At 51.3% G+C, this 26695-nt stretch overlaps 12 protein-coding genes across 12 annotated transcripts; 7 read left to right on the forward strand and 5 right to left on the reverse strand.

Annotated features, from left to right (window-relative positions):
• Window positions 1-494: 494 nt before the first annotated feature.
• B0T23DRAFT_393441 (uncharacterized protein) lies at window positions 495-1226 on the forward strand (the record flags this gene model as incomplete). The annotated part of the gene is made up of 2 exons (XM_062838076.1): window positions 495-989; window positions 1032-1226. 2 exons carry the CDS (start codon window positions 495-497, stop codon window positions 1224-1226), a joined length of 690 nt encoding a protein of 229 aa, XP_062695419.1.
• Window positions 1227-1689: 463 nt separating this feature from the next.
• Window positions 1690-2242, forward strand: B0T23DRAFT_393442 (uncharacterized protein; the record flags this gene model as incomplete). The annotated part of the gene is made up of 2 exons (XM_062838077.1): window positions 1690-1714; window positions 1881-2242. 2 exons carry the CDS (start codon window positions 1690-1692, stop codon window positions 2240-2242), a joined length of 387 nt encoding a protein of 128 aa, XP_062695420.1.
• A 349-nt stretch (window positions 2243-2591) lies between these two features.
• Window positions 2592-3502, forward strand: B0T23DRAFT_76700 (uncharacterized protein). The gene is made up of 2 exons (XM_062841758.1): window positions 2592-3104; window positions 3178-3502. The coding sequence occupies exons 1-2, from the start codon at window positions 2829-2831 to the stop codon at window positions 3442-3444; spliced, it is 543 nt and encodes a 180-aa protein (XP_062695421.1). The 5' UTR covers window positions 2592-2828; the 3' UTR covers window positions 3445-3502.
• Window positions 3503-4192: 690 nt separating this feature from the next.
• B0T23DRAFT_76756 (uncharacterized protein) lies at window positions 4193-5492 on the reverse strand. The gene is made up of 2 exons (XM_062841760.1): window positions 4607-5492; window positions 4193-4519 (listed from the first exon to the last, which is right to left on the reverse strand). Exons 1-2 carry the CDS (start codon window positions 5233-5235, stop codon window positions 4261-4263), a joined length of 888 nt encoding a protein of 295 aa, XP_062695422.1. The 5' UTR covers window positions 5236-5492; the 3' UTR covers window positions 4193-4260.
• An 858-nt stretch (window positions 5493-6350) lies between these two features.
• On the forward strand, window positions 6351-9399 carry B0T23DRAFT_437943 (uncharacterized protein; the record flags this gene model as incomplete). The annotated part of the gene is made up of 6 exons (XM_062840639.1): window positions 6351-7092; window positions 7167-7434; window positions 7613-7735; window positions 7811-8011; window positions 8104-9216; window positions 9289-9399. Exons 1-6 carry the CDS (start codon window positions 6680-6682, stop codon window positions 9397-9399), a joined length of 2229 nt encoding a protein of 742 aa, XP_062695423.1. The 5' UTR covers window positions 6351-6679.
• A 126-nt stretch (window positions 9400-9525) lies between these two features.
• B0T23DRAFT_76720 (Metallo-hydrolase/oxidoreductase) lies at window positions 9526-10698 on the reverse strand. The gene has a single exon (XM_062841759.1). It carries the CDS (start codon window positions 10610-10612, stop codon window positions 9752-9754), a length of 861 nt encoding a protein of 286 aa, XP_062695424.1. The 5' UTR covers window positions 10613-10698; the 3' UTR covers window positions 9526-9751.
• Window positions 10699-11683: 985 nt separating this feature from the next.
• Window positions 11684-13067, forward strand: B0T23DRAFT_393446 (P-loop containing nucleoside triphosphate hydrolase protein; the record flags this gene model as incomplete). The annotated part of the gene is made up of 4 exons (XM_062838078.1): window positions 11684-11891; window positions 11951-12337; window positions 12417-12873; window positions 12947-13067. 4 exons carry the CDS (start codon window positions 11684-11686, stop codon window positions 13065-13067), a joined length of 1173 nt encoding a protein of 390 aa, XP_062695425.1.
• A 3301-nt stretch (window positions 13068-16368) lies between these two features.
• B0T23DRAFT_393447 (uncharacterized protein) lies at window positions 16369-16842 on the reverse strand (the record flags this gene model as incomplete). The annotated part of the gene is made up of 1 exon (XM_062838079.1): window positions 16369-16842. One exon carries the CDS (start codon window positions 16840-16842, stop codon window positions 16369-16371), a length of 474 nt encoding a protein of 157 aa, XP_062695426.1.
• A 146-nt stretch (window positions 16843-16988) lies between these two features.
• Window positions 16989-20018, forward strand: B0T23DRAFT_76781 (glucosamine-fructose-6-phosphate aminotransferase). The gene is made up of 5 exons (XM_062841761.1): window positions 16989-17138; window positions 17314-17384; window positions 17525-17756; window positions 17817-19390; window positions 19454-20018. The coding sequence occupies exons 1-5, from the start codon at window positions 17134-17136 to the stop codon at window positions 19672-19674; spliced, it is 2103 nt and encodes a 700-aa protein (XP_062695427.1). The 5' UTR covers window positions 16989-17133; the 3' UTR covers window positions 19675-20018.
• Window positions 20019-20084: 66 nt separating this feature from the next.
• B0T23DRAFT_373651 (nucleophile aminohydrolase) lies at window positions 20085-21621 on the reverse strand. Its single transcript, XM_062836806.1, has 3 exons — window positions 21322-21621; window positions 21070-21217; window positions 20085-20990 (listed from the first exon to the last, which is right to left on the reverse strand). The coding sequence occupies exons 1-3, from the start codon at window positions 21349-21351 to the stop codon at window positions 20362-20364; spliced, it is 807 nt and encodes a 268-aa protein (XP_062695428.1). The 5' UTR covers window positions 21352-21621; the 3' UTR covers window positions 20085-20361.
• Window positions 21622-21797: 176 nt separating this feature from the next.
• Window positions 21798-23501, forward strand: B0T23DRAFT_373652 (uncharacterized protein). The gene is made up of 3 exons (XM_062836807.1): window positions 21798-22055; window positions 22123-22174; window positions 22247-23501. The coding sequence occupies exons 1-3, from the start codon at window positions 21990-21992 to the stop codon at window positions 23248-23250; spliced, it is 1122 nt and encodes a 373-aa protein (XP_062695429.1). The 5' UTR covers window positions 21798-21989; the 3' UTR covers window positions 23251-23501.
• Window positions 23502-23956: 455 nt separating this feature from the next.
• Window positions 23957-25573, reverse strand: B0T23DRAFT_437947 (uncharacterized protein; the record flags this gene model as incomplete). The annotated part of the gene is made up of 4 exons (XM_062840640.1): window positions 23957-24674; window positions 24736-24860; window positions 24920-25347; window positions 25416-25573. The coding sequence occupies 4 exons, from the start codon at window positions 25571-25573 to the stop codon at window positions 24336-24338; spliced, it is 1050 nt and encodes a 349-aa protein (XP_062695430.1). The 3' UTR covers window positions 23957-24335.
• Window positions 25574-26695: the final 1122 nt, after the last annotated feature.

The raw sequence follows: 26695 nt of genomic DNA on the forward strand, positions 1-26695 counted from the left end.
TATGTCGCGATGTTACACACCCCGTGGTGAAGGCATTCTTCGCATAGTCGCAGAAAGCCGAGAAGCAGGAGGTACAGTCACTACAACATTCAGTGTCTAGTATACATTATCTTTCAGCAGATGTAATTTTGCTCTGTATATTATATCATTCAAGGTTTCTGTCCCCGTGATTACCTGGGCGACCCGGCTACCGCGCCCTCATCAACCGACCGGACTAAACCCCCAAGAGTCAGGATGGAAGAGTCAGGATAACATTGCCAAAGCTTTTCAATGTTTTCGAACCTGACCGAGAGTGAATGGGGTTTCGTCGAGTGAAGGGCCTCAAGTGTCCTATGCACCAAGGTTTCCGATGAACACCGGTCCTGTCCGTTTCTTCCAGTCGCCCTTCATAACATCATCAATTCCTCCTTTCCATTCCTACCTCTTCAAGTTTTACTACAAAACTTCCATTACACCCAACACTATAACACGCAAAAAACACAACCACATTCAAAATGTCTGGCTTCCCGAAGCGTAGCGCCGCTTTCAACCCGCATGCTTATCGCAGCCAGGCTGCGTATGATGCTCACAAAAACTCCATCAATGGTCCAAAGCAGGAACCGTCCGACGAGCCAAAGCCAACCGGTTCATTTAACCGCAACGCCTACCGCAGTCAGGCGGCCTTTGATGCGCACCAGAACACTTTGCATGGCGACACCCATCCTCCCAGGGGGCAATTCTTCGACATGCCGAAGAGCAACGATTCGTTCATCCCTCACGGTTACAACGACCAGGCCGGGCATCATTCGAACAAGAATGCCTCTACTCTACGCACCGGCAACAATCACCCGAAGAATCACCCCAAGCAGCAGTTCCGGAAGAAGCGTCCCACCAATCCGGCAAAGGGCTCCAGAACCCAGTGCGGTGTTGAAGGACGGCACTACATGTCCGACGCCGAAGTGCGCGAGTGGTTTCGCCAGGCCGATATCGACTACGAGAACAAGAAGAAGGTGCGCAGCTTTGCGTTAAAGTACACAATACCTACCTACCAGAACAATTCCACTGACACAATGCGATTGACACAAGCTGGGTACAACAAAGATTACGTGCCGGCGGGAGGCCACACTCCGGATTTCAGCGCCTTTCGGGCCAAAATTCCAGCGTCAAACGTCATCGTACCCGGCATGAAAAATTCCCTGCATGGACCCGGGTGTTCTGGACTACACCAACGCCGCCACATCGACTAGTTAGGGTGTCACAGATGAGTTGACATTGAGGATATCATGACTGGAGAGGTGCTTTGCTTCTTTCATGGATGATGGATGCTGGAACGATATATGGGATTTTTCCAGAAAAAAACAGCACTATCCATAACTTTTGTTTCTCATCACTAATTCGAGCTTAGGAGATGTTGAAGCTTGCATGCTTTTCTTTCTATTTCTTTTCATTTGTGTCCACTTTTCCCATGAAACTCGTGATAAGATTCCATGAAGTGTTCGCACAGTTTGGTTATTTAGTTTTGCACGCTGTATGTGCCATCACCCCTGACAGTCGTCGAGAGTCAAGGGTCCTATTCCAGATGCATACACGATACTTGACTATATGTTTTCGTATCATTACAAACCTTTTGAAATCATTGATCTAGAGAACTGGCCAGCCTATATATGCGTCATGACTTTTAGCGAAGACAAAACGCATTAGGATGCCGGAATGGATGGGCTAACGCTCATATCAGGTAAGTTTGGGGGACTGGTACTTCACCAACCCGGGTTGAGATGAAAAAGGGTTGATGTAACAACTGCTATACTCAAAACACCGGCAGCCTTTTGAACATCCTCAAGCATTTACGAGTGAAGGGAATTGAGTACGTACCGACATACTACGTGTGCTTCCCTTCACAGTATCGATTAATCAAGCTTCTATACTAAAGCCCTCCCTCTCCCACCTCCGTCTCACATCCTCTTCATTCTCACACCTATACACTTCTACCCAGGCCTACCTCTATCAAGTAACCCACCACTGCAAATGTTCAGATATTCTTATCATGTCCGACTTTCAGAGCAAGAACAAACAGTCGCGTGTTCCTTACAACGTCCGCACACCAAAATTTTCGAACTTCCCCAATCCCGAGCCGTTCCACCGCAATGCTTACCGGAGTATGGCCACCTACAACGTAATGCTAAAGGCCTGGAAGAAACAGCCAGAACCATCAATGATTTCATGCTTCGTCGTGACATTACTTCGACCTTGGTGGGACATGTGAGTTGAACAAAGGAAAACGAAGGGATAATGGCGAGAGCCTAGATGTCATCTTTCATTGTGCTGTTCAGAGAACATGGAATTGCTATTGCTTCCACTATGGTCTCATCTCGGATTCGTAGCATTTGCTTTTCCATCTGTGATACCCAAGATTAAGTCAGTTCCATGTGGGGCGTATCTTCCCTGAGATTTGGGTAAAGGCCGAGTGACCTTCTTGCCTTCCTAAGGTGAACGAGTGACGTGATATCGGTCCTCTACTTGCACTCACCTTCCACTTACCGTGTCAATAAGTAGGTAGGTAGGTACTTGCCTTCTCCCCAATAGGTATCCACCTTCTCAATACTTAGATACCAAGCCCCTTAACAAATACTTGCCTTCCGTCTCAACTCGCAAAGGGCACTTGCTTCTTCAATAGATACCAGCCTCCTCAATAGGTTTGCCTTCTCAATAGGTACTTGCCTTCTCCATCGCACTTGCCTTCCATATAAATACGTTTTCTACCCCTCCACTTCGTCCCTCTTTTCCTTCCTTCTCACATACTGTCATCTTTCCCTTGCCTCAAACCAGAACGAAATCGCAAATTCGCAACCATGTCCGATTTCCCCACCTACATCAAGCCTTTCAACAAGAATGCGTACCGCAGCGCTGCTGCTTACAAGTCGCATCTCGAGACTCAGCGCACGAAAGCATCACCCATTCCTCACCATGCGCCCCGCACAATTACCTGTCCAACCCTACCTCCAACACTTCGTATGGTCCCCCGATACAGGGCCCCGCGCGCACTGCAATCGCCCAAAATAATGACCGACGAAGAAGTCAGGGCTTGGTTCAGGGAAGCCGAGGAAGAGTATGAAGCCAAGAAGAAGGTATGTACGCCCAATATCACTTGATCACAGTCTCAGCCCTCAAGCAGCCATCACTAACGTATTCGGTCGACAGGCCGGTTACTACGACGGCTACGTCCCTGCCGCTGGTCCCAGCCGCGGCGTCCTGGCTGATACTACCAATGCGCTGTCGAAAAGAAGGACGGGAATGGAGAACTCAATGCACGCGCCCAAGAAACAGTCGATCATCTTGAACCCAGCTGCTAGACCCTACCGCGCCGTCCTGGCCAACCCCACCAATTCGCTGCCGAAGAGAAAGACGGGACTGGAGACGTCCATGCATGCGCCGAAGAACTTCAAGTTGTCCATCGTCACGAACTGAGCCGACCCATTGCTAGGTGTAGGCACGATTCTGGTCCTCGAACCACAAATGAATGGCGACAGCTTGAGCAAGATGTGAGGGGGAGTTGAGCGATGGGGGTTTAGTAAGAGGGACACTATGCTTTCTCAGCAAAGTTGCACAATTTTCTCAATGGTACAAGGATTTCGGTGCATTGGTCGGGATTTTTTAGGTATCTCTGGTATGTTTTCACCTGGCCCAGGAGGTAGAAAGCCAGGTAAAGCGATGAACGTAGGATGTGATATGAAGTGGATATAAATCGGGTTCTGAGAGATGTTGGCGATGGGCTGGAAGTTACAAAACCTCCGTATTGATGGTCTGCCGTCCAGCCTTGAGGGAACAGACTAGACCTTGTTGCTTTCATGATCAATTCGCTCTTTTCCATGAGTGACCGTTCCAATGTGATCGCTGAGTGACACTTGTCGTCAGTCATAACTGAGGCTTGAAAAACCGTCTCGTGTGCCTTGTATGTTCTCCATCTTAAGCATCCAGTCTTTTGCCAAGCTTCCATCTGTCAGTCGTCACCCTGTTTGCTCTGTTTCTATGCATCGCAGCCTAGCATCGATGCATCCTTCAAAGTTATCCTGACCATCCGTCACCCGCGGTGTCTCCGTGCTTCTGACGTCAGGGAGTATTGGGAGGCTGCTGTGGAGAGTCGAGATACATTTAACTAGGGCCCAGGTAGATAGGAATGAGAAAAAAAAAAAAAAAAAAAAAAAAAAAAAAGGGGACTAAGCGCGCTTAATCCGGCATCTCGGATCTACGATGACTGTGGAAGTGGTATCTTGTCTTGAGACACTAATATGGTGGACAGACAGAAATAAGGTTAACCGGCAAGCGTACCTGAAGAACAACATAACCAGCCAGCCACTTGACATCAAGGGGATAAAAATAACAAGAAAACATTGGTCGGAAACTCGGCATCCATGTATCTAGCTTAGTAGTGTGGGTATGTAGTGATGTCCGTTGTTGCTCGGAGTGAGCTGAGCCTCCGTCTCTGTCACATATCGCCAGTCCAGCGAGACCAGGAACCCGCTTCAGCCCAAATGACAACTCACTTGTCGAGTGTCAGCCATGTGTTCAAATGACAATGCATGCAGCTCTGCAGAACAGTGTGCATAGGTATGACGTTGGAGTTACATGCATCAAGGGGAGGTAGTATATTGTATCAAGAGCCGAGGCGAGAATCGTGTTAGACGGATGGCAGTCTTCTTGAGCGAAAAGGCATGACGTTATGGAAAAAAAGCCGCTATTGTTTGATGAAGGAGGGTCTTCAGGTGAATCGGAGCTCGCCACGTACGGGTTCGGGGTAGCCAGATTGATAAGGTACAGAACGGACGACATTTCGGGCTTGGAAGGCATCGTCATGCTGCTTTCCTCGATCCTATGTTTCAAGGGGTGACTGGTTCGAATATGCAAGGTGCAGACGGGACATTGATAGGAGACATCGGCAGGGTTCCCCGGGTATTGGGTTCTAATGAAACACCATGGGTTGTTCTTTGTGTTGCCTGGTTTGTCTCCCGCATTTCCAGAAAAGGGGCTGATAAACATGAGAGGACAGTACGCGGCTCTTGGATGAATTCTTGGTAGTCGAGTTGCGGCCTCACCGTCGGGCAACAAAATGCAACCTGAACTCAACGGTTCGTCGTACCCACGAATGATCATCACCCAGACGGCCGCCTTGTTGGATTTGATAGTGATTGATGGCGGCCTAAACAAATACTTTCGGAGCCAAGTCCATCTCTGATTTGCGAGCTGTGCGCGGAGCCTCATGTAACCATAACTTTGCAGAAGCTGGAGCAACGTGAAAATCAGAGCACGGGGTAATGGGGTCGGGTCGGAGATAATTCATAGAATAGCCGACTGGTCAGCGATCACTGGAGGGGTTTTCGAGTGGCTTGATGGGTTGTCCCAACTGTGAAGGGCCGGGTTGGGAACCCCGCGGGGATGAACGACTTCCTCGTTTCACCCCCTGTCGAACACATGCATATATGGCGTAGCCTCCGCCAATTGCACAATCTGCGACAGCCACACCTGAGAATGATTCCTTTCGCTGGCGTTATTCTGTGCCTCGTCGTGGCAGCGAGTCGGTGTTCGAAGCCGAAGTCTGGTAGTCTTTTTGCGGGACGCTTTTCGAGTAGCACAACAGAAAGCTCTCGACAGATTTTCACCGACGAGGAGCCTGACAATCAGTGTTCGCTGGCGCCCGAGCCGGAACCGTCCTCACAGGCAGAACCTTCTTATTTCGGGAGTGGCACATAGCACATAATGTGGTCTTGCGCTGGCGCTATGGCATAGAGCGTGACATGGGTAGCGAACGAGCGGAATGTCGGACTGTTGAGGGTGAACGTTCGGTAGACAACGGAATAGGCCGTAGCAAACATGGGGTATCCTCGGTTCGACCAGGTACCATGAAGTGCTCCCCCTTCCTATGACAAGATTTTGGGAAGGAGAGGTCTTGCAAGCTAACACGCCTATTCCTCATGTAAAGTGCCAAGACAATGCCTATGGGTACGGATTGTTCAGATTCGTCCTGCATGTGCTTGCAGACACTTGTCTTCCGAATATCTTCACTCTTTCCTATTGTGGTAATCCCGCTACAACCGGAAAAAAAGTATAAACGACAAGGCAGAGCAAGGCCACAAGATTTCGGAACCATGTCGCGACAACTGTGTTTCGATTGGGCAGCAACGCCAATATTGTGGTTGATTCTGAGAGCACTAATTGCCCTGTGAGAAGTTTGGAGGAAGCATCTCAACCAGAGGGTAGGCGTCGTGAAAATTTGATTGGGGCGGCGCCGGGAATGTTGGCATGCGTATATTGCGTACCACTCTTTCTTGCGCATCTTGCAGTACACCGCGTATCAGAACCATTGGGAAAGAAACCAGGCCAGCCCGCGCTTGGCGACTAACGCGATTACCCGTGTTGCGACCTTGCTGTTTGAGGTTACTGTAGACAGTGCTTCGCGAACCTGAACGGAGCTGATTGCTGATCACCCGGCGAGTATCAACTCCATCATGAGACACCAACTGGACGTCCAGACCACAGGTTGGGCACAGATTGGTCAACGCTCAGTTGGCAGCGCAGAGCCGCATAACCAACTAACAAGCCGGTAAAGGTTAAATAAGGGCGGCTGGCGCCGAGAGTAAGTCTGAGCCCTTACTCGATCTCCAACATTCCCAAACAACTCATTTCCAAGAATTCGAGCCCATTCAGGATGGCGACCTTGTTCGATAACATTCACAGGCGTGCGCACCGGGTGCATGCCCGCTTCCATCCCCACCACGGCGATCGTCACGCGGAAAGAGACTCGTATATGACCTTGACGATCCGTAATCTTCCCTTGGGAACCACAGAAGACGACGTCTTTGAGCATATTAGGCGTCAGAGACACGATTCTGACCCCATTGTCAATCCCTTGACAAAGGAAACGAACCAGCGCACGCTCTGCGCGGTCGTCACAATTCGCCAGGAGACAGAGGAGAAATGCAAAGTTGTGCGTGACAAGCTCCATCTTACACGCATCTACCCAAAGTTCCCGGCGGGAGATGTCAAAGATTCAGTTGTCATGGTGAGCGATGAGTTTCTCGGTGTAACAACGATCGCCGAGCACGATGACCCTCAGTTCGAGTAAGCCACTTTGCCATAACCTGGATTCATGTTCGATGATGAGAGCTTCTCGCTGACAACAATGCCGAATACAGTATGTATTTCGTTCATGGTCTCGGAGGGCATGCTTTTAAGTCTTGGAGCACGGACAAAGGCGCACCTCACATGTGGCCCAGAGACTTCCTTCCCAACGACATCAAAGCTAGGCCGCTGGATCCCATGAATTGGCACGGCCCGAAGTTAGCTGGTCGCTTGGCAACCGTGGGATATCGTGCAAGCGCTATGTGTGCCTCCGCTGCCACTGCGACGATCGACAAAATATCGCAGAATTTCCTCAACCATCTTAGGGCTGACCGGACTGAGGTGAGTCCAACCACCATAGTTTGTCTGAGTCTCTTACTAACGCCCAGTCCAACAGGGATCAAAGCGTCCAATGTACTTCGCTTGCCATAGCCTTGGAGGCTTGGTCGTCTGTCAGGTATAGGAAACCCTGTCGACTCGAGGATCTGGTGTGGTTGTGTCTAACCATCGGTTCTTTTAGGCCCTTATTCATGCTCTGTCGAAAGAGTCACATAGGCTAGAGCGATTCCAAGATTGTCAAAGTACATTCTTCAATGGTGAAGAATGCCTCGTCAAGGGGATTTTCTTCTTTGGCACTCCCTTCGTGAGTCCGCAACCTTCGAACGCCCCGGAATCCCTGAATGTATCGGCGTTTGCTGACAGACGGCAATGATTACAGGAAGGCTCCAGGCTAGCCAGATATGCTTCCCGCATTGTCAAGTTCCTCCGGGGCAATGACACTCTGATAGAGAGCTTGAGTATCGAATCCGAGGACCTAAACACCATTGTTGCCAGGTTTGATCAGATGCGAAACCACCCAAGGACAAGGATTCCGATTGTGATCGCATATGAGATGCAGCCAATGTTTGGAATGAGATTCGTACGTCGAGATATCGTTTCTTTTTTCAGTGACAGGTCTCCTCAGGAATCGTAAGAGCTCCGATTCAACCTGACACTAACACATACTCTCAGGTAACCGACCCCGACTCAGCCATAAGCTCATTTGACTGCCAGACCATCGGCATTGAAGGCGATCACCGTACCATGATCAAGATGGAGAACAACCAGGACCAAAGTTACCGTGACGTTGCTGAATTCATAATTCGAATGATCCAACGAACACTCTCTGGATCCAGCATTATTCCATCCTCTTCTGCGGCGAAGCTTGAGAGAAAAGTCTTTCAGGAACTGCCTTTCAGACAGAACCTAGCGAGAGACGAAAGCCCCCCTCCATATAAAGGCCAAGATTCATGCCGGCCTTCTACAGCAAGTTCGGCCAGCGACGGAACATCGGCCTCTGACCCTTCTCCTCACTCCCAACCAGTTGGTTTGGGTATCAGCGACCCAAAATCCGAAGAAAACGACACTCCCAGCATATCCCGCTCCAACATCGTCCCCGTCAGACTCGACGACCTTATGATGCCTCCCAATCGTATAAATGGTGGAAAGGAAGATAACCGAGATTTCGCCCTGCTCTCAAAATTCGACGTCGTCTTCCTTCTCGACGACACGGGATCGATGATGGAAGCCATCGAGCCGGCCCCCTCATTTAATGGCAACTGCGAGGCAAAGGAACGTTCGAAATGGGATGAAATGATCGAATCTCTGCGCTACATCGTCGATATTGTAACACACTATGACCGTGACGGTGTAGACGTGCATTTCTTCTGCCGGGACGATAAGGACAAGTTTAGAATCCAGGATGGACAACGGGTTCTAGATCTCTTGACCAACGAAGTCAGTCCAGACGAGATTGGTGGTGGAACCTTCATTGCCGAGCGACTTTGGACAATCCTGACGGCCTATATCGACCGGTTCGAAAACTATCGGCTACGGATGGCACAGCGGGCACCTTGTCCCGAGAAGCCAAAAATGTTGAACCTTATTGTGATTACGGACGGAGCGGCGGATGACAAGGATGCGGTAGAGGATGTAATCGTCAATGCCGCGAAGAGGCTGGATGAACTGAGGGCGCTTCCAAACCAGGTAGGAATTCAGTTCCTGCAAATCGGCAGAAACGAAGCGGCTTCGAGATGGTTGAAGACATTGGATGATGACCTGAACGAGAAGCATAGAGTTCGAGACGTGAGTTAGACCTTCCCATCCATCTTATCCTGCCGCCTCATTGAAGCCATACTGACAGAAAGCGTGGGATAGATGGTTGACACCCGTCCATGGGACAGAGTCGATGAGATCGATAAGTCTTTGCAAGAGAGACTTACTAACATTCTCCTTGGCGGCATTGACAGAGCTAGAGACATGGAGTAAGCCCAAAGAAATGAACGAACACGGTCCCTCTAATGCTCCACCTGAGTGAAAGGATGGAACAGATTATAAGGCGCTTTAGAGTTGATTCTCGGTTGCTTTGTTTGGGTTTGACCGAAGGTCACATTCGGTTGGCAGCGCACGCGGGACATGAGGCCATGACCAATGGAAATAATTATTTGTCTTGATGAGTGAGTCTACATGGCGTCGCGGTGTTACGGCCCCTGTGTATCATTCAATATCTGTTCTATAATCACTGCGAGTTTCCCCTTTGTTAGCTTTCGGGACGATACATCAATGCGTGGGCTGCCCTGACGGGCAAAGCTACCTGTATGTTTCCCAGCTCGTGGAATACTCAAACAATCTTGGTCTCCACGCCTCGCTTCAACCAAAGCACCCTATCCTCCACCCCTGCCTTCGCAAAGTCATTTGCCAGTTGGGTCCCAGATTCCGCAAAGTGACTCCATGACTCGAAGTGCAATGGAACAATTACGTCGGCTCCGATGTCCTTGGCCAACTGCGCTGCCTGGTCACCACCCATGGTGATCTGCAGCGGGCCTCCCCCATCAGCACCCCCGCCGGGCAAGATTACAGTTGCCTTTCCGATGTTCAGCATGGCGACGGCGATATGATATTTCGCCTTCATCTTGCCAAGCTCTTCGAGATGAATCGTATCTCCAGAGAAGTATATCGCATTCGGACGACCGTCAGGCTGTGTTCCAAAAGCCCCGTCTGAAGAGCTGACAATGAAGCCCACTACCTGACCGCCGGGTAAGTGCTTGCATGGAGTGGCCGTCACTTCCAGCTTCCGCGCTTTTCCCTCACCTCCAAGATCAAGACAAACGGTTTCCCAGTTCTTAAGGCCCCGCACTCCTGGCCGCGGAGCTAGTTGAGAAGCGCCGTCTCGGGTGGTGAGTACCCTTCGAGCATCAAGAAGGCGTCGGCCGAGCTCATCTAGGTTATCCGGATGATCTTCATGGCTGAGTAGAACAGCATCGATGGGAGGGAGCTGGTCGATCGTTAAGGCCGGGGAGTCGGACTTTTTGATGACAAGACCGCGATACTCGATTTGGGTGCTGCCGGGACCGAATACGGGGTCTGTGATAAGATTGATACGGTTCGGACTGCTTGGCTCACCAAGATGGATCAAGGCGGTAGCTGTACCAATATTGGTGATGCTGAGGGGGTAATCAAACGAGATTTGTGTCGGGGCCATGATGAGAGATCAGGCGCCGTGGACAACCACCTTTGTGTCGATGTTTGATAGCCGTGGAAATGTGAGTACTTGTCTTGCAATTCTCTCCAAGCCAATTTGGAAATTGCATGCTGCTAAGCAGACCGTAGTTCTGTTGAGCTTTGGGTGGTTTATGTAAAGACAGATCCCTCATCAGTGCGTAATGTGGGCATCATGAGCAACGGCGCCGCAGTGACCATGTTCTCCACAGAAGTCCTTCAGAGTGAATATCGGATGATGGTTCAAGGCCCAGGCGTCGAAACGGCATTTGGAGAGACGTGGGAGAAAGTCCACGTCAACCATGTATTGGCTCGTCCTGGCCTTTTCGGAAGCCAGTCGCTTGTCATGTTGGGCCGTCTTCAAGCTGGAGGGGGGAGGATTGGCAAATAACAAGTTTGGAAAAGGTGCGAAATTGTTCAGTTTCGGAATGGAACTCAAATGTGTGTAAAGTGGAAGTGTCGGGCAGAGCTGATTCATACCACGAGAGGAAAGCGCGTGGTTGTAGTCCAGTGTCGTCGTGGGTGCTATCCACCTCACTACCGACATACAAGTATCCGACGTGCCGACCTTCCCCCATACCTGTACCTCTATGAACAACAGATAAGATAAGCTGATACCCAATAAGAAACGAGACGGGATGGAACCCCCCGCCGCGACACGGCTTGAACGCTCAGACCACCTAAATGTAACTGCATTCACACCTACATACCCGACTCGACCTCAGCTGGGGCAAGAATGCGACAATGCACTGGACCCACCCACCGCCCAAGGCAACGAGAGCTTGAGGTAAGCTCCATCGATAGCTACGTACCTTTGTCCGTGCGTCAACGCCAGCCCGACTTGTTCAGTTGCATCAACACAACATCTCAATCCGGAACAGTTCATCCATCAAACAACAATTTCGTCTACCATACCCGAGCCCTTCGACCTGCGCGCTTACCGTTCTATTCACAAACCCAAGAAACAGTCAATCACGCTGACGCCTCAAGACAGCCTGACGTCACCTTTCCATCAACTAGACAAACCGCCAGTCGTTGCAATATCTCCACAATAATGGCGGACCAGGAGCGCCAACATGCCTTGGCTTCGTTCAAGGCGAAACTGATCGAGTCGCGAGAGTGGGAAGCAAAGCTCAAGAACTTGCGTCTGGAACTCAAGGGGCTACAGAAGGAGTACGACCAAACAGAAGAGAACATCAAGGCGTTGCAAAGTGTCGGCCAGATCATCGGCGAGGTCCTCAAGCAACTGGACGATGAGAGGTGTACGTCTTGCATCCCCTATCCATGCTCTGGAGATCATTACGAACTAATTATGCCATAGTTATTGTCAAGGCCTCCTCCGGCCCCAGATACGTCGTCGGCTGCCGCTCAAAGGTCGACAAGGCGAAGCTCAAGCAGGGAACACGTGTGGCGCTCGACATGACGACCCTCACCATCATGCGCATGCTCCCCCGCGAGGTCGACCCACTAGTATACAACATGTCGCTCGAGGATCCTGGTCAAGTCAGCTTCGGGGGTATCGGCGGTCTCAACGATCAGATTCGTGAGCTCAGAGAGGTTATTGAGCTGCCCCTCAAGAATCCAGAGCTGTTCTTGCGAGTCGGTATCAAGCCCCCCAAGGGTGTCTTGCTCTATGGCCCTCCAGGTACCGGAAAGACGTTACTAGCCAGGGCTGTCGCGAGCAGCTTGGAGACCAACTTTTTGAAGGGTAAGCTCGCACCCTCTTTGTCTTGCATCTTGACGGCGCCATTACTCGAACATACGTCACTAATACTGCGCGTCTGTAGTCGTCTCCTCCGCCATCGTCGACAAGTACATCGGTGAATCCGCCCGATTAATCCGCGAAATGTTCGGCTACGCCAAGGAACACGAGCCCTGCATCATCTTCATGGACGAGATTGATGCCATCGGTGGCAGGCGTTTCAGCGAGGGTACATCTGCCGACAGAGAAATCCAGCGTACACTTATGGAGCTCCTCAACCAGCTCGACGGTTTCGACTATCTCGGCAAAACCAAGATCATCATGGCGACGAACCGCCCCGATACCCTCGACCCTGCTTTGCTGCGTGCCGGCCGTCTAGATCGCAAGATTGAGATTCCTCTGCCGAATGAGGTCGGTCGTCTGGAGATTCTGAAGATTCACGCCTCTGGTGTGGTTATTGAGGGTGATATCGACTACGAGAGTGTTGTGAAAATGAGTGATGGCTTGAACGGTGCTGATTTGCGCAATGTGGTTACTGAAGCGTAAGTTGATAATTTCCTGCTATAACAAAACGCCGACCATGCAACACCCTGCTAACTCTTCTATTTTACATAGTGGTCTGTTTGCGATCAAGGACTACCGCGATGCGATCAACCAAGACGACTTCAACAAGGCGGTGCGCAAGGTTGCCGAGGCCAAGAAGCTTGAGGGCAAGCTCGAATATCAGAAGCTATAATAAGACTGGAGTAGTTGGTGGTTGAAGTTGTTGGGGAGGAGGTGGTAGCAGTTGAGCAAATAACAGTGATGAAGCATCTTAGACACGGACATAGCAGACTTTGCCCTACCTAGATGCGAGTGGGGAAGATGATGATCAGCGAGCTTTCAGCTGTAATTTGTACACAAGCGACTACCACGATGCCCGCAGGAAGGGCGTCAGAATGGCTATTTGATGGCTTATGGCATCGTTCCCTTCCTTCAACCCTGGGGCGAAGCTTGACGGTTCTTGGTCTTGGGCAGTAACGATGACATGTCCTTGAAATTCGCATCCTACCTTAGTTCTTCAGGACCATCCTCAATCGAATGGCTGGAATTGGGTAGACAAATTACCGTAGAAACCATCTCCGCTTCAGGTGATTATCACTTCCCCATGGTGGTAGCTGTCCAACCTTGTCACAACGAGGTAAGCAACACAAAAACTCAGTATGGAGTGACCCCCCCCCCCCCCCCCCCCCCCCCCTCCGAGCCACGGTTGTTTCCTCCCACAGCATTAGTAAAGTAAGTAGCAGCGCTTTCACCACCGCCTTTACCACCGCCATGCAGCCTCCCGGCTGCTGGTCTACGGCACCCGCTTTGTTATGCCTTGCTGTTGAGAAGGATGGATGAGCAGATGTCTGGATGGACGTACGGATGGATGAATGGCAAGATGGTTCCGGTTTATGCAATCCTGCCAATCAACCATGTTTACTAGTAGTGTTTTTTTTTTTTTTTTTTCTCTCGCTTAGTTCATTATGAAAACAAGAGGGAAGATTGTCCGATCGTCTTTGCCCCTAAGGCAACGAGGTTGAATACGCTTGCCCCTTCTTTTGTGTGACATGTTCCACGTGTATGTATGGACATGCCGTTGTTGATCAGCTCGGGTTCCTGGCCAAACACGGACGGAATGGGGTCGGTCTAGACCTCCTACTAGCAAAGACAAGGAGAAAGACTCCGGCATCACGTTTTCCGGCCGCGGTTATTGTCCGGTCTGTATGTGACTTCTGTGCCACTTCTCCGCATGTTTCCATGGTCCCATCCCGTTCCACGTTGCCTTGTGAAGGTGGATCGACCCAAAATATCTTTCCCGCTTGCTTATCTACTGTATTGTGTACACTGACAATCGATAATATGTGTAAAAGAAAATCGTAGGTGATTCGGCTTATAACTTGCCAATGTGCACTTTACCTCTTGTGATGCGATGGAGCAGATAGTGTTATGCGGCTCAGTGGCTGGGATGGCTGGGTGGCTAGTGTAAAAGTAGTAAGTAGGGTGCCATCCATCTCTCTGTGAATGGTAGTTGTCTGTTCCTGTTCCTGGGCGGGCGCCGCCGCCGAAGAGCGGATCAGCACGATACCTGGTAGCATGGCAAATAGACTCTAGTCGTTAGGGTTTGTGGAGCGGCTAGTCCACGCGATAGATATCCGGCTGGGATTGAATGGTGGTAGAGTGGTAGCATTATTGCCATGTGAGAGATATAGAGTGAGAGCTTGCCGGCTTTGAACAAGGCGCAACCGTATTGTAAGCTTGCACAAAGAAGGAAAAAGGGAAACTGGACCGCGGACGTCGTTCGTATTTTCCTTTGGGTTTGTGGCTGACTGGCTGATGATCTTTCTAGAAAGAGAGGTATGGACGAATTCCATCAACCTAACTCTTGTGACATCGTGTTTCTTTTGGTGACACTTTTCATCATCCAGCATATGAATGACCCGGCATTCTGGGAGCAAAAATTTCATGGGTTGCCAAGAATAGCAGGAATTCGGCCGGCGGCCGAATGGTATTCGTTTTCCACATTTTTAGCGGCCTGGATGGTCCTCCTTGTGCCCGTGGGGAAGGGTGCCACAGCCGCAAAAAGTGAGCTCCTATAAGATGACTTCCACTTCTGTCGATTGCTTGGAAATTCAGCTAGCGACCTGGGGCAAGCCGTGTCGTCGTACTCAGAGTACCCAAAGGAAATCATATGGAGCTTGAGGGCACCTGCGAACGAAGAAAGACGAATACTAGGGTCCCGGTAGTTTGTGCCTTGGGGTTGGGTTTGTCCTGTGATACGCGGGAGATGCTTGTTGTTTGTCGTTGTTCTGCTCCGACCCAGGTTCGGGAGGCTGAGTAGGTCAGGGGTTGATCGACACTAACCGCGTGATGGCGTCCCCATACCCCGTATGTTTATTCATTATCCCGCACATTTCGGAAAGGATGTCACGGCCGATCGCCGGGCTTGAAGAATGGATGCCGCGCGTCATGCGAAGGGCGCAGACAGCATACGTTGCCAGTGACGTTGCGGAGGGCTTAACGGGCCCTCGTTCGGCTCACGGCGCTGTTATGAACGAGGCTATCCACCGCCGTAGCCCTGAAACCAAACCCCTGAACACATTGCCACAGCATAGGTACGCAGTAGACACCCGACTTTGGAATTACTGTACGAGCTCACACTTATCGGAATGTGAGAGAAACCCGGCAAGGCGGTGAGGATGTAGAGATATCGAAGGCTTGCAGGAGTACGCCACGGTCCATTTGGAGAGAGCTTTTGGCTTTCATAATCATTCAAAGCCTCTGCTGGGGTGACTGAGTCGTGGATGTTGTGGAGAGTTGTATCTCTACCTGCTTGCCGAGCGCAGTGCGTGCAGTGCATGAGGTTTATGACCCAACCAATAAAGGGAGCCCCGTGCCTCGTTTTGCCAAGCAGTGAAGAGTCGCCAATCAATGACAAAGCTGGAATGGCTTGCATTTGACTGTTTACTGTTGACATATATGGCGTCCACCAGAGATGTGACCGGTTTGGCGATCTCGAGTTGGCTGAAACACACGATATCGTGCAAATAGGTAGGAAGAAGTGTACATTGCGGTCTGGCCTTCTACAACACATTTCATGGTGGGCCCGGGGTGGCACACATGTAAGCTGCGGGCTTTCAGCTGCGTCTGTGCACATGTAAGACCTAACACGGTCAGTTTCTTGCGAGACACAGCAAGAGAGGATACGATTCAAGATGAGAAGAAGTCGTGGATATGGATGGCCATCATGATCTTGAGTTATCAAGAAGATTCTAGATGGTATCAGAGTTGATGGGTGGTGTGTGAACCTTAAGTAAACAACAGTCCCGTCCCCATAAACAACAAACCGAACCCCTCCATCACCAAGCGTCGGGCCTGCCCATGGAAACTGCTGGTCCCCCGCTATATTCAAAAGGCCACCACCAAAACTCCGAATATGTATCACGCTAGAACACTAGGCTACACGATCACAACAACAACATTCAGACAGGCGCAGAAGTACGAATTTTGCTCACTCAGTGGACAATGGTGCAGAGCTCTCTGGAGACAACAGCAAAAACATGGCAAAATTGTGAGCATGGGACGATTTTGGGCAGAGTCTGGATGAACGCAGAGACCGGTGGACACCAAAGTCGTTTGGCTGGCCAAGGAGAAGCGAGCAGGTGGGCGAGACCCCTGTCCTTGGCGATACGTAGTGCGCCTGTGCCCCACCTGGGAAGCTGCACCTGCACCACCAGTCTCACCAGCGAACTGGTCAATGCCATTGGTGCCGTTTGTCCCTGCCGTCCGCGCTGGCCAGTGCTGTCCACCAAGTTCGCACCAAGTGCCCTGCCAAATCCGCCCGTGGACGGGGCAACGGGGCCGACCTGAACACAGCCAGTCTCCAGTGAGAGACGGACGGATGCCAAAGAGGACCAAAGATAACCAAAAGAGAGGGAGCCAAGAGAAGTGACGAGAGCCCGGCACCCTCCCCCGCCCGTTTCAGCCATAAAGACAAGTCTCCCCGTGGCCGTCGTGTCTTTGAACCCTTCTGGCCTACTTACTCTATCTATCCATTCATCTTCCTTTCGTCCTCCAAACGACCCCGACTGACTCGACGTTCCTCACGTTCGCTTCGCCTTCTGTCCGTTTCTTTAATACTTGATACCCCCCCGATCCAGGTCCCGCGCCCGTACAACTCCGTACGCCGTCTCACCGCAAGACACCCGGCTCCCACAAAACAACTACAACAAGCTTCAAATCCTTATTCGGTACCGTCATTCGTTGGTTAATCAGTCAACATGTGGTACGTTGAAGAGAACCTCACTGGCTTTCCATGTCTGATTCAGCTGCTTTTTCGTCCAAGCTGAAGGCCCCGCAATCACTCCTGAACAGGGCCGATCACAGAGACGGCTGAAGCGCAAACCCAGCCCCCGCTTAATGCGAGATCTTTGCTAACTGGAGTTACTGTTGCCGTGTAGTGGTATCTTCGGTTATATCAACTACCTAGTGGAAAAAGACAGGAAGTACATTCTAGACACACTCGTTAACGGTAAGTCATGAGTGCTTGCGCGTGCTGTTCCTCTCTACACGACACCAGGACTTTTCCCGGCCCTTTGTCCGCAAAGACACCATTTACGAGGCTCTGAGCCCGTTATCAACGGTAGCCGACCGCTGACACTGCCAACCTAGGCCTTTCCCGTCTCGAGTACCGCGGCTACGACTCTGCCGGCCTTGCCATCGATGGCGACAAGAAGAACGAGGTGCTTGCCTTCAAGGAGGTGGGCAAGGTTGCGAAGCTGAAGGAGCTTATCGACAGCCAGAACCTCGATCTTGAAGAGACCTTCGATTCCCACTGCGGCATCGCTCACACTCGCTGGGCCACCCACGGTCCCCCTTCGCGTGTCAACTGCCACCCGCACCGGTAAGTTCTGCGGCTCTCATAGACTGCCTTCGGGACAAGTTCTGATCAAGTAAATCACAGTTCTGATCCCAACTGGGAGTTCTCGATCGTTCATAACGGGATCATCACGAACTACAAGGAGCTCAAGACTTTGCTCGAGGGCAAGGGTTTCAAGTTCGAAACCGAGACCGACACCGAGTGCATTGCCAAGCTCGCCAAGTACCTCTACGACCAGCACCCTACTGTCGGCTTCACTGATCTCGCCAAGGCCGTCATCAATGAGCTCGAGGGTGCTTATGGTCTTTTGATTAAGAGCGTTCACTACCCTCACGAGGTCATCGCTGCTCGCAAGGGTTCGCCCCTCGTTATCGGTGTCAAGACTCAAAAGCGCATGAAGGTCGATTTCGTCGATGTTGAATACGCTGACGATCAGCCCCTGCCCGCTGAGACTGCCTCCCAAAATGTCGCTCTCAAGAAGTCCGCGGCTGGCCTTCTTTCTCCCAACGGCCTTTTGGGCGCTGCCGACAAGTCTCTGCTCCACCGTTCGCAGTCGCGTGCCTTCATGACCGATGATGGCATGCCCATGCCCACCGAGTTCTTCCTCTCTTCGGACCCGTCCGCCATTGTTGAGCACACCAAGAAGGTCATGTACCTCGAGGACGACGATATCGCCCACATCCACGAGGGCTCTCTCAACATTCACCGTCTGAAAAAGGCCGATGGTAGTTCCAACGTCCGTACAATCCAGACGCTTGAGCTTGAGCTTCAGGAGATCATGAAGGGCAAGTTCGACCACTTCATGCAGAAAGAGATTTTTGAGCAGCCCGAATCCGTTGTCAACACCATGCGTGGTCGTCTCGACGTTGCCAACAAGACGGTCACTCTCGGTGGCTTGCGCAGCTACATTGACACCATCCGTCGCTGCCGTCGCATTATCTTCATTGCCTGCGGTACCTCCTACCACAGCTGTATGGCGGTTCGTGGTATTTTTGAGGAACTGACTGAGATCCCTATTTCTGTCGAGCTAGCGTCTGATTTCCTCGACCGCGAAGCACCTGTCTTCCGTGACGACACCTGCGTCTTCGTTTCTCAGTCTGGTGAGACCGCTGATTCGCTTATGGCGCTCAGGTACTGCTTGGAGCGCGGAGCCCTCACCGTTGGTATTGTCAACGTTGTCGGTTCTTCCATCTCCATGATGACTCACTGTGGTGTGCACGTCAACGCCGGCCCTGAAATCGGTGTTGCTTCCACCAAGGCCTACACCTCCCAGTTCATTGCCATGGTCATGTTTGCCCTGTCCCTTGGCGAGGATCGTGCCTCCAAGAAGGAACGTCGCGAGGAAATCATGGAGGGTCTTGGAAAGATTAGCGAGCAGATCTCGTCCGTCCTCACGCAGGATCGGAAGATCAAGCAGTTGTGCGAGGAGAGGTTCAGGAACCAGAAGTCTCTCCTGCTCCTTGGTCGTGGAAGCCAGTACAGCACAGCTCTCGAAGGCGCCTTGAAGATTAAGGAGATTAGTTATCTCCACTGCGAGGCCGTCATGAGTGGTGAGCTGAAGCACGGTGTACTGGCTCTTGTCGACGAGAACCTGCCCATCATCATGATCTTGACCCGCGACAAGCTCTTCAGGAAGAGCTTGAACGCCTACCAGCAAGGTACGTTTCCCACGTTTTCCCAATGACTAAAACCCACAGACAAGATGCTAACCGCTTCAACAGTTGTCGCTAGAAAGGGCAAGCCCGTCGTCATCTGCAACGAGAGCGACGCTGAGTTCCAGACCAGCGATGCCGTCAAGATCGAGATCCCCAAGACCGTCGACTGCCTTCAGGGTATCTTGAACGTCATTCCTCTGCAGTTGATCGCCTATTGGTTGGCCGTTATGGAGGGCCTCAATGTCGACTTCCCCCGAAACCTTGCCAAGTCGGTGACTGTGGAGTAAGGGATAAATGAACGGGGTTGTCGAGCGATCGACTTATGCACGAAGAGACGTACGAGACAAGGAAGACAGGTCTTCTGTTGATGAGCGGATTTTTGATATACCTATTTGTAATATACATTGTGCTTTGGTCTAGGTGGGCGTGGTGGAGTATTCTTGCTGGCTGGGAAGCACATCAACATCTGACCTGAGAGAAAAGGAAGAAGGAAAAGGCGAAAAGCCAAGGTGCGTCGGGGAGGTCGAAAGTGAAACCCAAAATCAAGGGAGTCGGTGGGATGGAACAAATGGAATCCGGGATATTGTGCTCATGGTTTGAAGCGTTACTTGTTACTTAATCTATCGTCACATTCAGGGACGATGTGATGGACTGTGATTAAGGAGTTTAGCTAGTGACAGTAATGATATTACTATCTTGATAATGTACTTGTGAAAGGATGTTGAATCCGTTTTTCTTCATGACACGCGTGTTGCACAGTTTAAGGGAAGGAAGTTGACCGTAGTGGGAGCCTGACAGACAAGCCAATGCCATGTTGTGACAGCGTGTCGATTCCCATACTTCGGAATAGCAAACGGCCACGATGTCTTCCGTGTATGACCCACTATTCGTTTGATTCCATGATATTCCACTAAGTCTCATTATCACCCCCGAGCCCATACCCTCACCCTACACAGTGCTGTCTATAGACCACCTCAAACAGTCTGAGTACCATATCCCTTAATCCGCTCAGCAAAAGCCCAGCTCTGCTTCTCCAGCTGCTCATCCTCCTTCAGCTCGACGCCATCCTTCGTCACAACCGCAATGCTGTACCGATCCAAGCTCCTTGCGTCGCGATAATACAGCACCTTCATGCACTCCTTGATAACCTCAACGGCTTGCTCGCGCGTCAACTTGGCCGCATCCTCCTCCGTCTCCGCATACCGACGCATGATGGGCTGCGCCAGCGCGCTTCCGAAACCCGTCGCCAGGGATGGAGAAGTGAAAGAAGTGCCGCGCAGGTCAACGCTGGCCAGGTAGGGCTTGGAGTGGCCGTCGAAACCGGCGATCAGAAGCTGGTTCCACAGCGGGTCGAAATCGTTGCGCCGCTTGTAGAGGAGTTTTTGCAGATACTTGTGCAGGTTGGCGGCGTTGAGGTGACCCTTGCCGTTGGGAGCAGCAGTGCAGGAGGGGTCCTCGTACGCTTCATCGATGGAGAGGTCCGTCAGGTGCCGGTCGAGGAATTGCATGTCGGATACGTCGCCGGAAAAGCCGACGACGGAGGAGTCGAGGAAGACGCGGAGGCGCTTGACGTCGGGGAAGCGGGCTAGGGAGCCGTAGGAGGCTGTTTTTCGAACAAGTCAGCAAGGCGTGATATGGGATGGGTGTCATTTGATTCATTTGAGTGGTGAGGTTCAGCATACCAAGGTTATCCGCGGCCATGACTACACCGTCCTTGTACTTCATTGCAATGACGGAGGTACCCGTCACGATGGGTGCTTGTGTCGCCTGCTTCGGGCCGTTGTTCTGGAGGTAGGAATGGTCATAGGCGCCGTAGACATCGTCTCTGGGCTGCAGGTGCCGTGAAGCGATATGTTAGTTCCATGCCTTTCATGTTGCGTAGAGATATGTATAAGCGCTGCTGCGACAGCGGGCGGAGGGGGTTGAGGACGTACACGACCCCAAGCTTGCGGGCGGTGATCCATGGTCAACTAGAGTTGGGAATCGAGAATGATTTAAATGCGGGGTATCGTTTCGTAAACAAGAGATGTCGACGAAATAGTAGAAGTCGGTCGCTGTTCGTGAATGTTTCGCGCTCGCTGAGAAAGTGTCAACGTTGGTTGTTGAATATGGGCAAGATAGAGGTAGGTATCGATAGAATGGTTCGTTTCGTTTGGGATGATGGTGTTGACGTGGGGAGCTTCCGCCTGGTTGGCTTGACGTTACGGCTCGAGGAGCTGGCAGTGGCAGGCTGCGCCATCCAGTGAGCTCCATCCCCTGCCCTGCAGCTTCGCGTCCAGGTGCTGCCTTCACTCCCGTCCCGCTGTCCACTGTTGGGCTTGGCTTGGCGTCACTGCCTCCAGTCCGCTTCCATGCAAACAGTGGAGTCTTGGCTCAGAGGGTAGTGTACATAGTGTAGAGGCAGGCGTGGGTCCGAGCGTCTTGAATGTTTTGAACTTGGGTCCAGGCTTGGCCTTGAGCCTCCTATCAGCACGTGACACCCTTCATCTCGAACCTAATAACCACTCCCTGTACTCATCAAAAACGGCGCCCTTTTGATTCCTAGAGCTTCTTACATCCATTGATCTCGATTCTCCATGTTAATATTAAATCAAGCGCAATAATGGGGCTTGTAGCGTACGACAGCAGTGACGAGGATGAGGATGTCCAAGTTGACACCCCGACTGTGGTAAGAAATATGGATAGCTCTTAGCATACAAATCATGTGTTGTTCACCAGCTGACAAGGTTTCATAGCCACATAACACCAAGAACGACATATCTTCACATGCATCACAAAGCAATGCCGGTACGACCCCTCATGCTCAAGTCAATTTTGGCGTTATAAGCCCGACAACTAAATGAGATGTCCCTTCGCCAGTCGCGGACCCATCCACAGTAACAAGATCATCACCAACGAGTACAAGTGGTCACAACGAGATATCAGCGCCACAGCAACGACAACCACAACCAGCCCCCTCGCCATCAACACCCGTAGGCCCTGTACTCGGTCCAGCCCTCGGCCCCTCAATGCCCCCTCCCACGGAAGTCGCCTCATCCAACACCCTCCTCCCCGAGCCCGACTCCGACATCGACATGTCCTTCCTCAACGACCCTTCCACTTCCTCCACCGCCTTAGCATCTGGACCTTCAGCAGAACCTCCCAAATCCCCTTACACCACAACCCGTACCTTGCTTCGGGACCTCACCCTCCCCGCCCTTCCAAACATGGACATCCCGGCCTCCCCTCCCCTCTCACCTTCTGATATCTCTTCGGTGGAACGGCTATCCGCTCTAACCAGCAAATTCGACAAGTTCCTGGAACTGAAGCGCAACAAAGGACAGCATTTCAACTCGCGCATCGCACAGAGCGCTGCTACAAAGAATCCGGGATTGATGGATAAGTTGATGAGGTTCGTGGGGGTTGAGACGGAGGTTTGGTTTGATGATGATGACGATGATGATCACGACGGGAACCTCAAACCCCTTGAGAGGGACGTCTCCTTGGATGGCAATGGCACAGAAGTAGCAGCGCCCGCGCCGGCTGGGGCAGAGCAATACGCCACCACCTTGTCCAAGGAGGTTTGGGATCCGACTGCGATGCCGGGGTGGGCGTACAGAGATCGGCTGCGTAAGACGCAGGAGAGGATGCAGAAGGAGAGCGAGAGGAAGAAAGGGGAGAGAGTGGAGTTTGTTAGTGGAGGATCCACGACGATGACGGGTAGTGGAACAGTGAGTAGGACGGGGAGCGCGACGCCGCTGGGGAGTGTGGCCTATCCTGGGGGGATGAGCGGCGGGACGGGAACGAAGATGGGGACCCCGAGTGCTGGTGCTGGTGCTGTTACGATGGCTGGGGTGAAGAGGAAGTCGAGGTTTGATACGTGATGGGGAGGGGGGGCTACGGATTCCTAATATGTTTTCGTTGTGCTCGCGTGGATGGTTCGAGGTGGCTAGGGGATCTAAATCGGAATAAGAGTATATGGCGGTCCACTTCGTTGATAGCGACGGACCGATCATACATCATGTTGAAACAGTCATGTTAACTCCTGATACCTTTTCTCACGCCCGGTCCTCGTCGTCATAGAAGAGCGGGTTAGTTCGCCTTCGTACAAATTTATATGCATCGACCTACCACCGTGCTGTTGTAACGGCTTTGTCAACATGGACAATTCTTGACTCTCGAGGTATTGGTATGAAGACTTGCCAATGAATGTCTTCATTGACTTCTTCATAGGACGTTGCAAAACAGGGCGATTTGGAAACAATACCGATGGCAATTCAGAGACACGACACAAAGACCATAAACTTGGTGTGATGATGGTGAAGACACAACGGAGAGGAGTTTTAATGTTCGTTTATGCGATTGCAACCCCATGTGTTTTCATAGTAGACTTGATGCCATCCGAGAGCTGGATTGCAAAAACCGAAGCTCGTGCGTTTGATATCGGACAACCTCGAACGCTATGTTTATGTATTCAACTGAAAAGTTCGCAAAGCCATTCTCAACCACAAGTACATAATTGAGTTTCGCAAGATGGATGGTATCTTTCAATTATTTGTCTACTTTCGATCCTGTCATGGCAACGCAGGAAGCCGGTGAACACTCTTACACATTTTAAATTCATAAATGCGTTCCAACTTGTTGTTTTCTGCATTCCTCATCTCGACAGAAGCTCTTCAATCCAGTTTTTGTCCAATCTCGACCATATCTCATCATCCCTCGCCCTGTGCAGTCCCATGGTATCTTTAAACACATAAGCATTAAACATAAATGACCCCCTATTTATCGAAAGCAAAGCAGAAATGAAGTGGCGGCGTGAGCCTGTACACATTGTAGGCACAATGCAGCGTGCCAAGAAAAGTGAATCGGATCGCTCAAGTGCGTAATATGCCACTAGGCAACGTTTCCGCGTAACCTCGCAATCCATGGGTATTCGAATATCAAAACACGTATCGACAGTACGGATGGTTTACTCGTCGGAGCAACCGAGCGTAAAACCCATCGAGCGCTTGACAGTGCCACGAATGTCGATCTGGACGGTCTGATTTCCGGAAGCCAAGGCATCAGCGAAATAGGAGAGGCTTTCGCCATGGTTGATGACGCTCTTGCCGCGAAGCTTAAAGGGAAGGACGCCGTTGAGCTTGTCGCAATAAGGCTTCTGCACAGCAAGGCCAGTGACGTAGCCGAGGTCGTCAATGGTGGCGCGCATAGGATAAACGTTGTCGTTGCCGGGCTTGAGTGAGAGGTTGTCGAGATAGACAGTGCCGATTTCCTTGTCAAGGAGGTAGTTGTGGAAGGTAGTATTGCCCTATAAAGCGACAGGTCAGCATATTAGTGCCGAGTGGAAGAAGTGGAAGAGTTGAACTTACAAGCTCGAAAGCAACCTTGGAGTAGTTGGGGATTCTGACGGTACCGAAGAAGTTGTTCTGGCCCTTGGGAGCAGTGGCGTTGACGGTGGTGTTGGTTACAGTGGTTCCGTCAAGCATACGGAGGCCTATTGTTTCTGTTAGTAACGATGTCCGCCAAGCATCAACATCACAAACAAGTGCTTACCGGGCATTTCAATGGTCTTCTTGAACGTGACGCCATAGGCTCTGGCGATACCCTTGACGTGCACCTTGGTGTCACCCTCGACGGTAACCCTGAAAGTCTCGTTGTGCAGAAGCCAGGTGTTGAAGGTGGTGAAAGCATCCAGATCATCGATCATGGTAAACTGGGTGATGTTGATAATCTGGGACTTGGCGCTGGTGGTCTCAGGGAAGTGAACCTTGGCGAAAGGCTGGTGCTCCGGCAGATCCTCAAGGTACATGACGCCCTCGAAAGGCTCAATGGTGGCCTTGACCTTTCCGTCACTCTTGATCTCAGTGTTGATAGACATGGTGAAGTTTTGAGCCCGGGAATTGGTCATGACGATGCTGTCAAGGATGAGCTCGGCATGGTCCAGCTTCTGTTGAGCGATCTTGGGAACGCCAACAAGGATACTGTGGTATGACTGTTAGCAACAAAACACATCTTAATCAATAAGGTCAGGTGAGTTATGGTGACTTACACAACAGGGACAACAATGACAACGATGACAATGACGGCGATCAAGTAGGCCCACCAAAACTTCAAGCAGTGGCCGGCGCAGCCACGCTTGCGCGGCTTGTCGGCGACATTCTCCGTCTGAGTGTACTCGGGCTGTTTATCCTCGGGCTGTTTATCCATCTTGTAGAAGTTTCCTCTTTTTTTTTGTTGTTGTTGTTTCAGGTTTCGACTTTTGACATCAGTGTGAAGGTGAGGGCGTTAACCGATGAAGAACTCGAAGAGCTGGGGGCTATACGGTTGAGTGTGTGTGCGGATGGCGGACCCCTATTATCCCCTTTCCCAAATTTCGAAGCCAACCGTCCTGATCTGGTGTAGAAGAACAATCCCTTGGTTGAAGAGAAGCAACAATCAGGAGGAAGGAGAAAAGAACGGCGGAAATTTTAACGAGGGAAACGAGAAAAGGAGAGCAGGAGCCAGACAGAAAACGGGAGGTCGAGACGGGCAACAGGCTGGGTGGTTTATTATAATCAAGTCCCATCGGTGATACCAGGCCACAGTCTACAATCCACACAAAATCTGCGAAAAGACTTGCAGTGACTTACGAGCTGGGGGGGAGGGTAACATTGGGGAGGCACTAGGGAGGAGCGGGTAGGAGCGACTCAACACAAAGGGAAGTAGATGTGACGGTTGCAAGGATTCCACAATTCCCTTCCACTCTTCCCCAAAAATGGAGCTGCTTGGCTCGCTTGAGCCATCTGTTTGCAGAAACCGACGAGACATGGCAGAGGGAAAAAGAAGCCAAAAAAGCTCGCTGCTAGTGTTACTCAAGCTGTCTCTACTGTCTGAGGATCGCCGAATCCCCCAACCCCCCCTCAAGGACCACATCGCGCCACCCCAACAAAGAGATTGACGAAGGCATCCTCGACTTCTCCGTGTGCCGAATTGTGAGCCATGCAACCATGAATGGAGATGGAACTAGCCTCATCGAGTAGTATCTCCGAACCCCCCCCCCAGCGATCATAACTGGAGTTATGCCAAGGCGAGCTCGTCCCCCCCCCAGGTGAAAGACCCTAACCCTTTTACGCGCTTTGCGTAGTCTGACCAGTATAAGTCTGGTTACTGTGTACACTTTAGTTCTTTGGCTCTCTCGACAGCTCGTACACTGTACATAGTGTTCTTATGAAAAGTACCGGTAGTTGGGGACGGCGTGGCTTGCTTTCCCGTTGGCTCTTTGTCCGCCACCATCGGTCAAACCCATGACTTCGAAAACATGTGAGCACATGAGCACTTGATAAAAGTCTC

This window comes from Neurospora hispaniola (genome assembly GCF_033458365.1).
Source record: "Neurospora hispaniola strain FGSC 10403 chromosome Unknown B0T23scaffold_2, whole genome shotgun sequence".
NCBI classification, from domain to species: domain Eukaryota; kingdom Fungi; phylum Ascomycota; class Sordariomycetes; order Sordariales; family Sordariaceae; genus Neurospora; species Neurospora hispaniola.